This window comes from Mustela erminea, chromosome 18, assembly GCF_009829155.1.
Source record: "Mustela erminea isolate mMusErm1 chromosome 18, mMusErm1.Pri, whole genome shotgun sequence".
Lineage (NCBI taxonomy): Eukaryota > Metazoa > Chordata > Mammalia > Carnivora > Mustelidae > Mustela > Mustela erminea.
In genome coordinates this window covers 18,665,219-18,682,469 of record NC_045631.1, presented here as the reverse complement: position 1 = coordinate 18,682,469, position 17,251 = coordinate 18,665,219, and the positions used below count along the sequence as shown (strand labels likewise).

At 38.1% G+C, this 17,251-nt stretch overlaps 1 protein-coding gene across 5 annotated transcripts in view; it reads right to left on the bottom strand.

Annotated features, from left to right (window-relative positions):
* SSH2 (slingshot protein phosphatase 2) overlaps positions 1 to 17,251 on the bottom strand; it is a 250,754-nt gene that overhangs the window by 148,457 nt on the left and 85,046 nt on the right. For all 5 annotated transcript variants that reach the window (XR_004280439.1, XM_032320093.1, XM_032320095.1 and 2 more), the window contains one exon: positions 4,339 to 4,382. Coding sequence is in view for 4 of the 5 variants with exons in the window: in XM_032320093.1 (XP_032175984.1) it covers positions 4,339 to 4,382 (44 nt within the window). In the remaining variant the exon portion in view is untranslated. The remainder of the gene's footprint in view (positions 1 to 4,338; positions 4,383 to 17,251) is intronic.

The window sequence follows — 17,251 nt, the reverse complement described above, 5'->3', positions numbered from 1 at the left end:
AGGGAGTGTTAATTGGCAATTCTGGTGAGAGCTCAGAAAGAAAAGAGGAGGGCTAGAGAAAAGGCCCTCCATCTTCTTAAAGAATACATCATAATCATGAACAGGATGTTGACAGAAATATGGACAGTAAAGTCCATTCCACTGAGGTCTCAGAAATAAGAAACATGTTATTGGATAATGGAGAAAAGGCAATACTTGTTATAAAGTAGGAAAGAACTTAGCTGAATTAGGTTCATTTCTAGTCTTGTGAAAAGCATAAATTGTGAGTGAGGAAATTAGATATAGAACTTAGATTTTTAAGCAAAGCATTGAAGGAACAGCTTACTTCCTTCCAACTGTAAACAGTAAAACATGAGAAGAGAGAAATGAATTGAAGAAGTAGCTGTTAAGCAAAATGAAACAGAACTTAGAGATGTGGAAAATTCTTGGGTCTATATTGTAAAAAATAAGAAAGCATGTTCAGAAGAAAACACCAAGGATGTGGTGATTAAAGTGGGTGTGAACCATAGACCTCTCTACAGCCATCTCCACAGAAGCTAGGAATAGAGATGGGATTTATACTAGCAGAAACACTGCCAGCTGGAATTGGAGGAACCAAAGAAAATAAGACAGAATGAAGGCTGTGAACATACATTATCATTCAAGAAAAGGAAAGAAGGACCCCAAAGGAGATTCAGAGATCATTAGGACTGCTACTCCAACTATAGACCCAGAGTGCAAGGGATGAGGGCAAGTTTACCTTTACACTGGTTCTGCGCCCAACAGAATGCCAGGTAGATGGGCCCTTGCAGAATGCCAGATGGGTAGCACTTCAAGGGAGCCAAAGGTGCAGGGCTGCCTTGCTGAGCTGCGGAGATGACACTACCAATCCAGTGGTGGCAGGACAACCATCCCAGTGGGTCCCCAGTGCAGAGTATCAAACCAAAGAGCATTATTACTGAGCCTTAAGATCTAATGGAATTTGCCTTGCTAAGTTTTGGATTAACTGTCACCTCTTCTTTCTTTCTTATTTCCCTTTTGGAATGGGAATGTTTTCCTAAGCTTATCTTACCACTGTGTCTTGAAGTGCATAACTTATCTGGTTTCAGAGGTTCATAGCTTGAGAGAAATTCTGTCTCTAATCTCACCTGTATCTGATGTAGATGAGATTTTTAAAAAAGATTTTATTTATTTGAGAGAGAGGTGGGAGAGCACAAGCAGGGGGAGGGGAAGTGGGAGAGGGAGAAACAGACTCCCCACTGAGCGGGAAGCCTGATATGGGGCTCAATCCCAGGACCCTGGGATCATGATCTGAGCTGATCATGCTTAACTGACTGAGCCACCCAGGTGCCCCATGATTTCGATGAGACATTTAGATGAGACTGTGGACTTCATGGTCAAATGAGTTAAGACTTTTGGGGCTACTGGGATGGAATGAATAGATTTTTTATGTGAGAAGGATATGAGTTGGAGGCACAGGGTGGAATGTTATGAACTGAATGTTTGTGTACCTCGCTAATCCATATCTTGAAGCCCTAACCCCTGATGGCATTTAGAGATGGGATCCTTGGGGAGGAAATAAGGGTTAGATAATGTCATGATGATGTTACAGGCTCCCATGACAGGGTTCATGTCTACGTATAAGGAAGAAACCAGCGCGTCCTCTCTCATGTCTACGTATAAGGAAGAAACCAGCGCGTCCTCTCTCACACAGCCACAGGAGGCCACAGCAAGAACACAGCTCTCTGAAAGCCAGGAAGAAAGCTCTGACCAGGAACCAAATCTGCCAGCACATTGATCTTGGATTTCCCTGCCTCCAGAATTGTAAGAAATAAACACCTGTTGTTTAAGCTAATCAGTCTGTGAGTATTTTTTATAGAAGTCTGAGCTGAATAAGACAGGTTGTTCTTTTTCTATTGTACTTGAGTTGTAAGAGTTCTTTATATATTCTGGACATTGACCCCTAATCAGCTATATGATTTACAAAAATTTTCATGTAGACTAATTTATCTATTTTTGTTGTTGCCTGTGAACATCGTGTTTTTTTTTTTTTTTTTTTTTTTTTTTTTAATTTTAGGGGCGCCTGGGTGGCTCAGTGGGTTGAGCCACTGCCTTCGGCTCAGGTCGTGATCTCAGGGCCCTGGGATCGAGTCCCGCATCGGGCTCTCTGCTCAGCGGGGAGCCTGCTTCCTCCTCTCTCTCTCTGCCTGCCTCTCTGCCTATCTGTGATCGCTCGCTGTCAAATAAATAAATAAAATCTTTAAAAAAAAAAAAAAAAGATTATTTATTTATTTATTTGACAGACAGAGATCACAAGTAGGCAGAGAGGCAGGCAGAGAAAGAGGAGAAAGCAGGCTCCCTGCTTGAGCAGAGAGCCCGATGTGGGGCTTGATCCCAGGACTCTGAGATTATGACCTGAGCTGAAGGCAGAGGCTTTAACCCACTGAGCCACCCAGGCGCCCCTGAACATCAGTTTTTAAAGATTTCATAGTTTGGGCTAATTATATTAAATGATTACTTTTAAGACTTTCCCAATAAATGGCATTTGGTTAAAATAAGAGATAATTAATAAAATATCTTTTTTATTATGTGGAATTGGTATTAGTTTTAATAATATGCTGTTTACTCTATTCTACTCAATTCTCTACTACAAACCACAATTGAACCCTCAAACTGAAAAGATGAGTTCAGGCATGCTCAGTGAAATGATGCTAACTCAGTGCTGGTTTATTCTTTGGTAAGTGATAGGGAACGCCAGAATAATCTGTAGTAGTCAAGCACACAAAAAATCAATATCTTACATACCATCTAGCAACAAGGGGTATTCAACTGGACTTAAGAGAAGTTTCTTTGCTTTGAGTCAGACTAAAGCAATTAGATTTAGAAATAGCCTGGGAAACATATCAAATGTAAGAAATTACAACAGGCAAGTAAAGTTTGATTTTTAAAAAAGGGTACTACCAGGTTTTTCTTCATTCCTTCTTTGTATAAATGATCCTTTTCTTGTAAACAGAAGAAGCCTACAAAAACCCTCTGCTATTCATATTAATAATTTACTGCCAACAATTTTTAAAACAGTGGTCTTAATGGTTCTTAATGGCTTGACAATTCAGGACTGTTAATGAGAATAAACCTGCACTGCCTCATTATGTAATATTTGGAACAACAATTATCCCAGTAGATGCCAAGTCAATACATAAAGCTTGAAATTAACCCAACGATCTTTACATCTGGCCTAGTAAAAAATTCAGAATCCTTTGGAATCCTCTTTTCATTCTAATGGGAATAAGGTTATGATGTCTCTGGTAATCATTCGGCTAAAATTTTTTCTGGGTTTCTTTCTCTTAGCCCTATGCAAAAGATGACACTTCACTCTCAGATCTTCCCCAATAGATAGTGAGAAATAAAGTTTCAAGTCAAATTTTCATGCTAACGAAGACAGGAAAAAATACTGTCAATAAATTGAGCCTCAGTTACGATGAAAAGGAATGATTTTTATAAAAACGTATAGTTTGCAAGAGTGGTATACAGCAACAAACACCTGATAAGTTATCATTAAGGAGCATTGCTTCTAGCCAGGTTCTCCACTTTGAGCATGCTTACTGTATACTTCCTCTGCATCATACAGAATGGCTCATGTGATTGAGTTTGGAGGACACAAGTTTGGTAGCATTTAAATGACCATCCTGAACTTACCAGAACTGTTTCTTGGGGAAAAGAGTTGATTTATAAAGCCATTTAAATGAGATAACAAAAATATTTATATACTTCTTAAATATCTCTCATAATCTTTTTCTTTTAACAGCAGCAAGTATTGGTACCCTTTTAACAATATGCCCACCACTCTGTGAGTAGTCCTTGTATATAAAGGATTGGGTAAGTCACTCACTATACCTTTTGTATTTAGGAAGTGAAATATTGACCAATCTAGAAGAATTTAAATATCTATCCAAACGAATGACAAATCTAAGTACAAAACTGAAGGCTGAAATGTTCAGTTGATATTTTCATAAAAGGTAATGAAAATTTACTTTTTTATTAATCAAGATAGTTACTCAAGATTTGAGTAAAAATTGGGCCAGTATTGGCATACCTGCACTTTCTTAAGGCAATCTACCATTATATGTATGTATGTATGGACGAATAATTGACATACAACATTATCTTTGTGTCATGTGTACAACATAAGGCAATTAACCATTTTAAATCTGAGTCAGTGACTGGATTCTTAAAATAACCCCTTTTTAAGAAACCAATTAATCTTCCTGGAAAACCAAGGTAAGCTAATCTGACAAGACTAAGAATTAGAGAAAAAACATTAACTACAGAAATGCTATAGAATACAATGAACAAACATACCTCCGGGGCTGTGACCGGCATTCCTCCTCCCCACTGTCTGCCTCCTGCATAGAAAGTAAAATGATAAAAAAAAAATAATTTAAAACCTGAGGTCTCATTTAGTGTCAACAAAGCAATTTTACTAAGCTTTTTAAAAGATTTTATTTATTTGACAGAGAAACAGCAAGAGGGAACATGGGCACGGGGAATGGAGAGAGAAAAGCAGACTCCCTGCTGAGCAGGAAGCCTGATGAAGGGCTCTGATCCCAGGATCCTGGGATCCTGATCTGAGCTGAAGGCAGATGCTTAACTGACTGAGTCACATAGGCGCCCCTCATCTTGTGCACTTGAACAAATTCTCTCTATAAAGAGCAACTTCAACCAACAGGGAAGGTTGATATGTATCAGTAGAATTTATTTCTGGAGGAAACTTCAACAATAGCCAACAAATTTCATTGATAACTAACTGCTAATAGTTAAAATAATTACCTCTGAAAACCAACTAAAAATGTTATGCCACTGTTATGCTACTTCAGATTCAAAATGAGTGGGCATTCTGATTGCCACCAACAAATCTCACCAAGATGTTGTATTAATAATTCTGGTCCCCAAAGAACCTAAACAATGAACCACTTCACAAAGCACTCATGATCAAATCACAAATAATATCATCCTCTACACAAAGGCTACTAGTTATTGAGTGTTTATAATGTGCCAGGCTCCTTGCTCAACACTTCAAGTACATTGTTCTACTTATTACTTATAAGTTCAGAAGGTTGAGGGATGTCTGGGTGGCTGAGCTGGTTAAGCATTTGACTCTTGGTTTCCGCTCGGGTGATGATTTTGGGGTCGTGAGATTGAGCCCAGCCCAGTGGGCTGCAAGCTTAGTGCACAGTCTGCTTGGGATTCTCTCTTTCCTCCCTCTGCCCATTCTTGTGTGCTCTCTAAAATAAACAGATAAATAAATAAATAAATAAATAAAATCTTAAAAAATAATTCAGAAGGCTGATAGTACTGTATTTCTCACTGATTCTCTCTCTCACACACATACACAGAACTAAGCATAAATATCTTCAATCAATAAAAAAGCACTGAATCATAGTTTAATTGCAATATCTCTTTTTTCTTAGTGGCACATAAGATAATTTAGGGTGTTATAACATGGCAATTTAGATTCAATGAAATATGGATTTTACAGATGAAATTCACAGAGGATCTAAGTAAGTTTCCCAGGGAAACTCATATGGTGAAGCTAGAATTAAAACTGATAAAATACTGCCTCCCAGCACATGGAAGAAGCCTATCATTTACTCCTTCCTGTCCTAGATTAGGTCTTAAAAGTTATTACACAGATTTTCATGTACACAAAAATACTGACATAAAGGAAAAATGAGAAAAGGTGTGAGAATTAGTAATACTAAGGTGCTAAGTTTTTCCTTAAGTTTGTTCCCTGATATTTTATATTTGCTTTTGGTCACTTTGCTCTGTTGGGCGAACATAAAAACTGGAGGACAAAAATAATTTCAAACAGTATGCGTACTATCTGCCACAGAGCCACCTACATTTTTTAGTTTATCGAACCAAAACCATTTACCTCTATATTTCTGTCTCCATTCCTGGTCAGCTACTATGACTTTAAACTCTACAACTTTTATTCTCCTTTTATTTTTGTTATTGATTTCAGGCATGCCTATTATTTTCCATAAAGGGAAGAACGCAGCAAAGATTCTACCCACAGAGAGAAGACAGGTGGAATGTCATAGTGCGCTACACTATTTGCCTGTAGGGGAGATTTTAGGTTCAGAAGTACCCCCTTTAGAGATTGAAAAGAAAGGTGTTAAAAGGAAAAGAACTGATTGTCTCTAGAGTGGGAACCTGGAAAGTTTGCAAGAAAGAAAATGAACAGATTCAGATAAACAAATGTGAATGTTAGATTTTGAGGCCCAGGGGAACTATAATATAGAGAAATGATTGCTTCGAATGTCATTTAACAAGTAGTGCTTCATTATTGCTATCACTGATTAATTGAACTCAACTTCTGATGTATTCTAGTATCTTTTAATTGTATGAAAAACTATATAAAGGTTATATTTAAGATAAATTTAAGTTAAGAGTTACAATAATACAATAATACAGTATCTGTGAACACTGAACAGATAGATTAGTACTAAAAAGCTAGACTAGTACTGGGGCATCTGGGTAGCTCAGTTGGTGAAGCATCTGACTCTTGGCTTTGGCTCAGTCATGATCTCAGGGTTGTGAGATCAAGCCCCGTGTTGGGCTCTGCTCAGCGTGGAGTCTGCTTGAGATTCTTTCCCCCTCATACTCCTTCCCCCTCTGCGCCTCACCCTGCTTGCATTCTTGCTCTAAAATAAAGAAATAAAATCTTAAAAAAAACAAACAAACACGTAAAATAAAAAGAGCCAGACTAGTACTGAAACCTTTGCACCTGTGTGCTTATTACCTATCTCCCATTCTTATCCTTCTCCCAAGATGTGACTACTATTTTGAATTTTAAGTTTATAATTTTCTTGTTCTCACTCTACTATAAAAAAATTTCAAACATAAAAAGGGTGAAAAACCATATAGTGAATCTGTATATTCACCATATGTATTCTACCATTAATATTTATATACTTACTGTATTGCATATTAATTTATCTGTTTGCTTTTCCATCAATCCATCATATTTTTGATGCTTTTTAAACTACGTTACAGGGGCGCCTGGGTGGCTCAGTGGGTTAAGCCGCTGCCTTCGGCTCAGGTCATGATCTCAGGGTCCTGGGATCAAGTCCCGCGTCGGAATCTCCGCTCAGTGGGGAGCCTGCTTCCTCCTCTCTCTCTCTCTGCCTGCCTCTCTGCCTACTTGTGATCTCTCTGTCAAATAAATAAATAAAATCTTAAAAAAAAAATTTAAACTACGTTACAGTCATCAGTACACATTAAGTGTGTATAATTAATTAGAATTCAGTATTAGTTTTTCCTTCTTATAGTAAAATTTACATACAGTGAAATGCACAAATCTTAAGTGCACCATTCAGTGAGTTTTGAAAATGTCTATATCTGTGTAACTAAAACTTCTATCAAGAAGCAAAACATTTCTATCACTTCAGAAATTTTTCGTGTACCTCTTCTCAGTCAATATCTGGCACCACCCACTCCCTAGAGGCAACCATTGTTCTGATGTTTCTATCACAACTTTTTCCCCCAAGTTAGCACATAGCATATGATTCCACTGTTCATATAAATGGAATCATATAGTATGTACTCTTGTGCGAGGCTTCTTTTACTCAGCATTATGTTTTGAGATTCACTCATGTTGTTGCATTTAACAGGAGCTCATTCCTTTTTATTCCTGAGGATTCCATTGTATGAATACACCACAGTTTGTTTATTCATCTCCTACTGATACACAGGCTTGGGTGTTTAATTTTTGTCTATTATGAATAAAGCTGTTATATGGGCAATGCTTCATTTAAAAAAAAAAAGATTTATTTATTTAAAAGGGAGAGAGTGCACACGAGCAGGGGGGAGGGGCAGAGAAAGAGGGAGAGAATCTCAAGTAGACCCCCCTGCTGAGAGCAGAGTCTGATGCAGAGTCTTGATACCAGGACCTAACATAATGACCTGAGCCAGAACCAAAAGCTCGAGGCTTAACTGACTGAGCCACCAAGGAGCCCTCTTTTTGTGTGTTTTTGGTGGAAATGTTTTTGTTTCTTTTGGGGTAATGGGATAGATGCATGAAAAGTTTCATAGGAAATTGCCAGGCCTTTTTCCAAAGCACTTGTAACACTTTATACTTATCAACAGTTTAATTAGCAATTTTCTTCTCCAATGGTTATTGTTTTCCATGTCCTCAGAAACTTTCGCTTACCCTTTAGTCACAAAAATACTGTATTTTTAAAATGTTGTCCAAGGTGTTTTCTTCTTCTTCTTCTTCTTTTAAAGATTTTATTTATCTGAGATACAGAAAGAGAGTGAGAGCGCGTGCATGAATGGGGGCAGGAGCAGAGAGAGGAAGAGAAGCATAATCCCTAGAGAGCACTGAGCCAGAATTGGGGCTCAATCCCAAGATGCTGAGATCATGACCTGAGCCAAAACCAAGAGTCAGGTGCTCAATTGACTGAGCCACCCAGGCACCCCTACTCTACCATATTTTTTGTTAAACTTTTTTTGAAGATTTTATTTATTTATTTGACAGAGAGAGATCACAAGTAGGCACAGAGGCAGGCAGAGAGAGAGGGGAAGCAGGCTCCCCGCCGAGCAGAGAGCCCAGTGTGGGACTCGATCCCAGGGTCCTGAGATCATGACCCCAGCTGAAGGCAGAGACTCAACCCACTGAGCCACCCAGGTGCCCCTCTACCATATTTTTAAATAAAAGCTTTATGGTTTTATATATCCTTAAAAAATATTTGTGTATGGTGTGAGTAGGAGGTTCATTTTTTTTCCACGTGGATGTCTAGTTTTAAGGACCATTTGTTGAAGACTTTCTTTTCCCCATTGGGTTACTTGGCTCCTTTGTAAAAAATCAAATGATGTATAGGTGAGGTCTACTTCTGGGTTCTTTATTCTATTCCATTGATCTATTTGTCAGTCTCTATGCCAGGACTACACTATCTTGATTACTGTACTTTATAGTAAGTTTTGAAAGAACTGTAAATCCTCTAACTTGATTCTTCTTTTTCAAGATTGCTTTATCTTCTAGTAAGACTTTCTGTCTTTAAACCTACTTTATCTGATATTAATATAGTTACTACAGACACTTATGCGGCTTACAAGACATATTTTTCAATCTCTTTATATGTTAAAGACTGTCTCTTATAAACAAAATATAGATGCATCTTGGGGAGCCTGGGTGGCACAGTTGGTTGAGTGTCCGACTTGGTTTCAGCTCAGGTCATGGTCTTGGGATTGTGAGATCCAGCCCTACCCTACACTGGGTTCTGTATTCAGTGCAGAGTCTCCTTGAGATTCTCTCTCCCTCTGTGCCTCTCCACTCTCCCACGGTCTCTCTCTCTCTCTCTGACATAAATAAATATATCTTTAAAAAAATAAAGTTGCATCTTGCTTTATCTACTGTGACAATTGTTGCCTTTTAATTGTAGTGTTTAGTTCATAAACATTTAATGTAATTTGAAACAGTTAGATTTGGGTCTATAATGTCACTATTTATTTTCTTTTTGTCACCTCTATTTTTACTCCCCGTTCCTCCTTTTCTGTATTCTTTTGTATTATTTGAATATTTTTTAGAATTTCATTTTTATTTACTGGTTCTACCGCTTTTCATTATTTTTAAATTCCATTGTCTTTTTAATTACATCTATATTCTTAAACTATATATCATTTAGTTTTTGTAAGGGCCTATTTAGCCAGAGAAGTTCCATCCTGACCCTGCACGCCCACTCCCCCTTCAGGGAACTTACTTAAAAACAAGTCCCGGAAACCAGTCCCAGATAACAAAGCAAATACAAGGGTGGGTCAGGCCAGGTGGAGGCATTCAATCAGTGGGGGCGCATACTATCTCCAAGCTACCAAGGAGTATGGGCCCCGTCCTTGGGTGCCTTTTGGGTGCCCAGTCTGACCAAGGTGATAGGCTTGTTCAAATAGCTACTATAGGGTAAACTGTAATTCAATTCGTCACTTACGTGTGACCTAGCAGGGCTGTGCAGCTTCCTCTGTGTTACAATCTCATTGGCCACCTGTGCGTGGCCAGGCCCAACCACATGGCCTTTGCCCTTAAAAGCTAGTCTGTAAGGCAGAGGGTCATTGCCTCTTTGCAAGAGACGTCCCTGGCCGACTGGTCAGTCTGATTCTCGATGCTTGGTGCAAAATAAAGCTTTGCTTGACCTTCGCTTTGTATCAGTCTTGCTCCTTTGACCATGGACCCAACAGCTTTGATTGTTTTAAGAGCTTTAAAAATTGTACCATATGTATGTAGTCTTCCCAATATGCTTTTTTTTTTTTTTTTAAGATTTTATTTATTTGACAGAGATCACAAGTAGGCAGAGAGGCAGGAAGAGAGAAGGGGGGAAGCAGGCTCTCCTCTGAGCAGAGAGCCCGATGTGAAGCTTGATCCCAGGTCCCTGGGATCATGACCTGAGCTGAAGGCAGAGGCTTTAACCTACTGAGCCACCCAGGTGCCCCACAATATGCTTTTTTAATAGTAAGTATTACGCAAACAAGATTCATCCACTTATCACATCCATTTAATGAGGTAAAAGACTACATTATATGAATATATCAAACTTTATTGGGGTGCCTGGGTGGCTCAGTGCATTAAAGCCTCTGCCTTCAGCTCAGATCATGATCCCAGGGTCCTGGGATCAAGCCCCGCATTGGGCTCTCTGCTCAGCAGGGAGCCTGCTTCCTCCTCTTTCTCTGCCTGTCTCTCTGCCTACTTGTGATCTCTGTCTGTCAAATAAATAAATAAAATCTTTTTTTAAAAAAAGTTTATTCATTCTACTTATATAAATTGTTCCCGATTTTTGGTGACATCAACCATACCACTATAAATATTCTTGTATGTATCTTTTGGTCTACATCTATAAGAGTGTCATCACAGGATATATACCAAGCAGTGGAACTGCAGGGTCACGAATAAAGTTTAACATTTACAAGATAATGCCAAATTATTTTCCAAGGAGGCTGTGCTGATTTATATGCCCACCAGGAAAAAGTGTTTCTTTCAGTTGATCTAAATTCTAGCCAACATTTGGAATCATCATATTTTTATTTTTAGTAATGGTCTCAATTTACTTTGCCTTGATTACTAATAAGGTTGAGCAACCTTTTATGTTTATGGCCTATTACTAACTTCATGCCCTTCTCCTTGTATCTAAAAGGAACAGACCAAAAGGGGGATAATTCAAATTATTTTCAGCTCTTTGGTGGATTTTTCTTTTCTTTTTAATTAATTAATTAATTTAGTGAGATAGAGAGAAAATGTGGGGGGGGGGCAAAGGGAGAGGGACAGAGAGAATCCAAAGCAGACTCCCTGGTGAGCATAGAGCCTGACATGAGGCTCAATCCCACAACCCTGAGATCATCATCTGAGCCAAAATCAAGAGTTTGATGCTTAACCAACTGAGACACCCAGGTGTCATGGATTTTTATACCTTTGAGAATTGTGATGAGAGTATATGGAGAAGTAAAAAGCAAAAACAACCTTGATGTTTCCTTAGTGGGCACAGACAGCCAGTCAGTTATATCTACAGAGGCATATGCACCTTAATTAGACTTGTTCAAGGACACAATGGTGGTATGGTTAGGATTTGAATTTAGGTCTATCTTTCTGTTATAACTAGCTTCCTCTAAACTAAGATACCTATATCCAAAGATAGCAGGTAGGGAAGTGGCCACAAAAGAAAGCCATTTCTTTTTTTCATGGCTTATAAAACAAAACAAAATAAAATAATACCCTTTGTCATCTTTCCTCTATGACTTCTACACTTTAAAATAATGCCAAAGGAATTGTACTCACAAAAAAAGCAAGTCAGAGTAGTGTTTCTAATACAAGATCCTCAACTTTGTCTTCCTTTCTTAGATTAATATTACAATAGTAAGGGTAATGAACCATTTGTTTTTCACTGCTATTACTTGGAAAAAGAAAAAAAACCAACTTAGTGTGTATGTGTGTGTGTGTGTGTGTGTATGGCCTATAAATATATATATATATATTTATAGGCCTTAGAGTAAAATGGATTTAAAAGGAATGAAGAAAATGCTCAATTATGTTTCTTCCAGTAGAATTCATTGCCACAAAAGCAAAAATAAAACACTGCTTATTCAATAAGTCATGCAGTTATCTTGAATAGTGGCACTTAAATGGTAGCTAACGGTAGAATGCTTACTATTCTATTCTAACAAGTTCATATGACAGATATAACAAACTACCTGTCAAATAACTTCACACAGTCAAGAAAAACAAAAAAAGCCAAATAGTCAACCTGCTCAGAACATTAGAAAAACCAGGAGAAAAGTATAGAGATAGCTCTTAGTTTCTTCTTAGTGAACAGAATCATTTCTAATGTGTAAGGAAGAGATCTAATTAATTAAATGACTAAATACATGTTTGTTGCTCTTTTTATATTGCACAGTCCTATTGTTAAATAATTAGTTCTTGATGCTCTTTTTTTTTTTTTTTTTTAAAGATTTTACTTATTTGACAGAGATCACAAGTAGGCAGAGAGGCAGGTAGAGAGAGGGAGGGGGGGAAGCAGGCTCCCTGCCAAGCAGAGAGCCCAATGTGGGGCTTGATCCCAGGACCCTGAGATCACAACCTGAGCCTAAGGCAGAGGCTTAACCCACTGAGCCACTCAGGTACCCAGTACTTGATGCTCTCAAGAAAAATTCAACTTATAAGCAATATGGTGTGAGATTCTAAATGTGCATTCAATCTTAGGTATTCAGGAACCATTAAGTATGAACTGAAAGATTAATGCATTCTTATGAATCTACTACCTCAGCATAAAAATAGGTTGCTAAGAAAAAGATGTTTGGAAAAATATAAGCACCCAAGTGATATTCGCGGATGAGTAGATTGGTGAGAGGTAAGTACTGCTAGCCTTGAAAAACACTGCACTAGATAGGTGTTAAGTGCCTTCCCAAACCTTATTGTTGAAGATGTTTTTACACTTCCCATATTCTCCAATCCAAGTGGACTCATTCATTATACTTCAAAAGTACCTATTAACTTCCTTTGTCCACATGGTTTTATGAACATGGAAGGCCCCTCTCCCCTCCCACATCCCTCCCCAGTTTTTAAATTTTTTTTAAAGATTATTTATTTATTTATTTGACAGCGAGAGATCACAAGCAGGTAGAGAGGCAGGCAGAGAGAGGAGGAAGCAGGCTCCCTGCTGAGCAGAGAGCCCGATGCGGGGCTTGATCCCAGGACCCTGAGATCGGGGCTTGATCCCAGGACCCTGAGATCATGACCCGAGCCGAAGGCAGCGGCTTAACCACTGAGCCACCCAGGCGCCCCCCCGCCTCCCCAGTTTTGAAAGATGGTTTCAAATGCCTGAAGTTCATGACATTTTTCTAAATCACCTGATGGGCTGTCTGTCTCCCTCCAAACTTGAGTTACAGTGCATCTTTCTTTCTTATTTTTTTAAAGATTTTATTTATTTATTTGACAGAGAGATCACACATAGGCAGAGAGGCAGACAGAGAAAGGGGGAAGCAAGCTCCCTGCCTAGCAGAGAGCCCAATGTGGGACTCGATCCCAGGACCATGAGATCATGACCTGAGCCGAAGGCAGAGGCTTAACCCACTGAGCCACCCAGGCGTCCCTGTATTTATTTATTTCGAAAACCTTTATCTTAAATGTTGGGAAAAACATTAAAATGCCTGTGGTACACATAGCTACGACTCCCTCAATGTAACAGTGCTAGGTACCAGGGAGATCAGTGATGATGGGAACTCAGCTCTCCAAAAGCATCTGTTGTCCCTCTTCCTAAACTGTAAGGCCTATAAGGGGAGCACTATGTTTCTATAGTGACAGTCAAGCTCAGGAGATATTAGATGCATTAATAAATATTGTCAAAGGTATCATAACCTTGGTATCATAACTAGGTATCACAACCTAGTAAGTGGCAGAATTAGGAATAAACCTTAGGCTAATTTCAATATATCAATAAACCTTAGGCTAATTTCAATATATGCCTCATCTCCATTAAATTATTGGCCATATCCCCTTGGTCTGTCAGTCCAAGATGATTTCTTAAAATGGGGTGGAGAGTGAGTAGCATCCACCGTAAGATAATAAGACTATGCCTCTCTGCCATCTTTTGGGTCTCCATAATTTAATGTTTTTTTCATGACTATTACTCATTTGAGCCGCCCTGGGGTAAATTCTATGCAGGTGTGATTAGAGACTTTTCAGCTGAAGAAACTACCTCATGAAAGTGTGATAATTTGTTCAAAGTAACCTAAGAGTAAGCAGCAGAGTCAAGATTCTGTCCGATAAGGTCAAATGTATCTTCTGCTAGAACAAGCTGCTTCTCTTGTTATCAAATGAATACTCTGGGCGCACTGATAGGGGCCTGATCCTAAGACCTTGTCTTTAAGTTTTCTTCCTGTCCAAATCCTGTTCCCTCCTACTCAAATGAAAATCCACATCTCACTCACCACCATTGGTCCATTTCCTTCTTTGTAGCCTGAGCCCTCCATATGGACACATGGTCTTATGTTCAGCCAGGATACAGTGGTACAACTGTATTGTTTAAATGTTGAAATACTTCTATACGAGATGATAAGTAGTTGCTTTCTACCGCCTCTCAGAATGTTTCAAGATCCAATAACAAACTCGATGATGGCTGGCACAGCAGAGGAATTCAAGGTCTTCCTCCTGCCTATTCTGATCGGTTTATAAACGTACCATACTAGTTGCTAAATATTTTGAATATCATCTCACCTACAGCAAATCTTTTCTGTGCTATAAGCTTTGATTTAAAACTCCTAGCTCTGTCTTAGATTCACCCTGGAAATAATGCCTGCATGCCCCTTTCACCTATATCATCTCTTGTGTGTGTGTGTATTTGTGTGTGTGCATCCTGCTAGCCACATTTTAATTGCTTAGACTGCCTTCTGGTTTTAATTTCAGTCCTCTGTGACATATAATTACCATGCCTCCCCAAGGAATTTAAAAATAGAAAAGGCACTGATAAGATCTGGGGGAGGCTAAGTAAAATCTGATCATTAAAGTTTCTCTTAATATTACACATTTGAATTGTTTATGGATATAAAGAATTAGAATACAATTAACCAAAGTTACAAACTGAAACACTATTCAGAGATAAGACCACAAAAGACTAAAAGCCAAAGAAATCTTGAGAAAGAAGAACAAAGCTGGAGGTATCACAATCCCAGAGTTCAAACTATACTACAAATCTATAGTAACCAAAGCAGTAAGGCAGTGGCATTAAAAACAGAAACATAGATCACTGGAATAGAACTGAGAGCCCAGAAATAAACCTATTCTTAAAATGTCAGTGTGCTCTTACAACAAAGGAGGCAACAATATACAATACAATATCGAAGTTTCTTCAATAAATGTCGTTGGGAAAACTGAACAACTACATGTAAAAAACTGAAACTAGGCTTATCTTGCACTATACAGAAAAATAAATTCAAAATGGATTAAAGACCTAAATGTGAGACCTGAAACCATAAAACTCTTAAAACAGAGAGTAGTAATCTTTTGGACATCAACCTTAGCAATATTTTTCTGGATATGTCACCCAAGGCCAGGGAAACAAACAAAAATACACAATTGCGACTACATAAGACAAAAAGCTATTGCAGAGCAAAGGAAATCATCAACAAAATGAAAAGGTAACCTGTCGAATGGAAGAAGATATTTGCAAATGACATAACCAATAAGAGGTTAATATCCAAGATATATAAATAACTCACAGAACTCAACACCCCAAAATAATACAATTAAAAACTGGGCAGAGGACCTAAATAGACATTTTTCCAAAAAAGATTTACAGATGGCCAACAGATACATGAAAACTTGCTCAACATCACTGATCTTCAGGGAAATGCAAATCAAAGCCACAATGAGATCATAACCCCACACCAGTCAGAATGGCTAGTATCAAAAAGATAAGAAATAAATGTTAGCAAGAATTTGTAGAAAAGGGAATCCTCCTCGTGCACTGTTGGTAGGAATGTCAAGTAATGCAACCACTCTGAAAAAACAGTATTGAGGTTCCTCAAAAAACTACAAATAGAAGTCCTATATGATCCAGTAATCCCACTTCTGGGCATTTTTCCAAAGAAAATAAAAGTGGTAATTTGAAAAGATAAATACAGACTTCTGTTTATTGCAGTGTTATTTATAATGGCCAAGATATGTAAGTAACCTAAGTGTCTATCAGTAGACAAACAGATAAAGAAAATGTGATACAGATGTCAAATGGAATAATACTGAGCTGTTAAAAAAAAAAAAGGAGATCTTGCCATTTGCAACAACAGGGATGGACCTAGAGGGTATTTAGCTAAATAAAATAAGTCAGCTAGAGATAACAAAACAGACAAATAAGATAACAAAACAGACAAATGAGCGACAACAACAACAACAACAAAGAGAAACAAACTTATAAATACAGAGAAAAAACTAGAAGTTGCCAGAGGGAAGGGGGTGGGCTGATAGGTGAAATAGGTGAAGGGGATTAAGAAGTACAAACTTCTAGTTATAAAATAAATAAGTAGTGGGGAAGAAAAGTACAAATAACATTGTAATAACTTCGTATGGTGACAGATGGCAATTACAGTTATCTGGTGAGCATTTCATAATGTATATAACTGGAGAATCATTAGTTATACACCTGAAAGCAATATAATATGCCAACTATACTTTAAAAAGCAAGCAAGCCAGCCAGCCAGCCAAAGAACACATGCAGAAGGGTAATGAACACTGATTGTCTACCAAATATTACTGAGCTAACAGCATAATTTTTTCAAGTTTTCCAAAGTAATTTTCAAACCAAGGAGTTGATAAACCAAATCCTGATACAGTCGGGGCTCTGATCAAAAAGAAATTAGAATATTTAAGACACAGATGTACTGCTAAGGCTAGTTTGGTTAGTGGGAAATGCACTGCCATTTTGTTTGTACTCATATTAAATCTAGACAATTAGCTATTCAGTCATTAACAGGGGAAAAGACAGAGTCAGGATATGGGATATCTTTGGCAAATAAATAATCAACATATTCACTAAAAGCTGCTAGAGTCCACAGGGGACAAAAAGAAATGTGAGACAGTACCACAGTCAAGGAGTTAATCTGGCTATTATATTTGATAAGTGTATACAACAAGTACAATGTAAATGCATGGCACAGGAAGTACATTTCAGAATTTCAGAAGAGAGATCTCATGGTGGGTACAGTGTTCACGGGAACTGAGTTAGGAGTCCAATCTTGACAG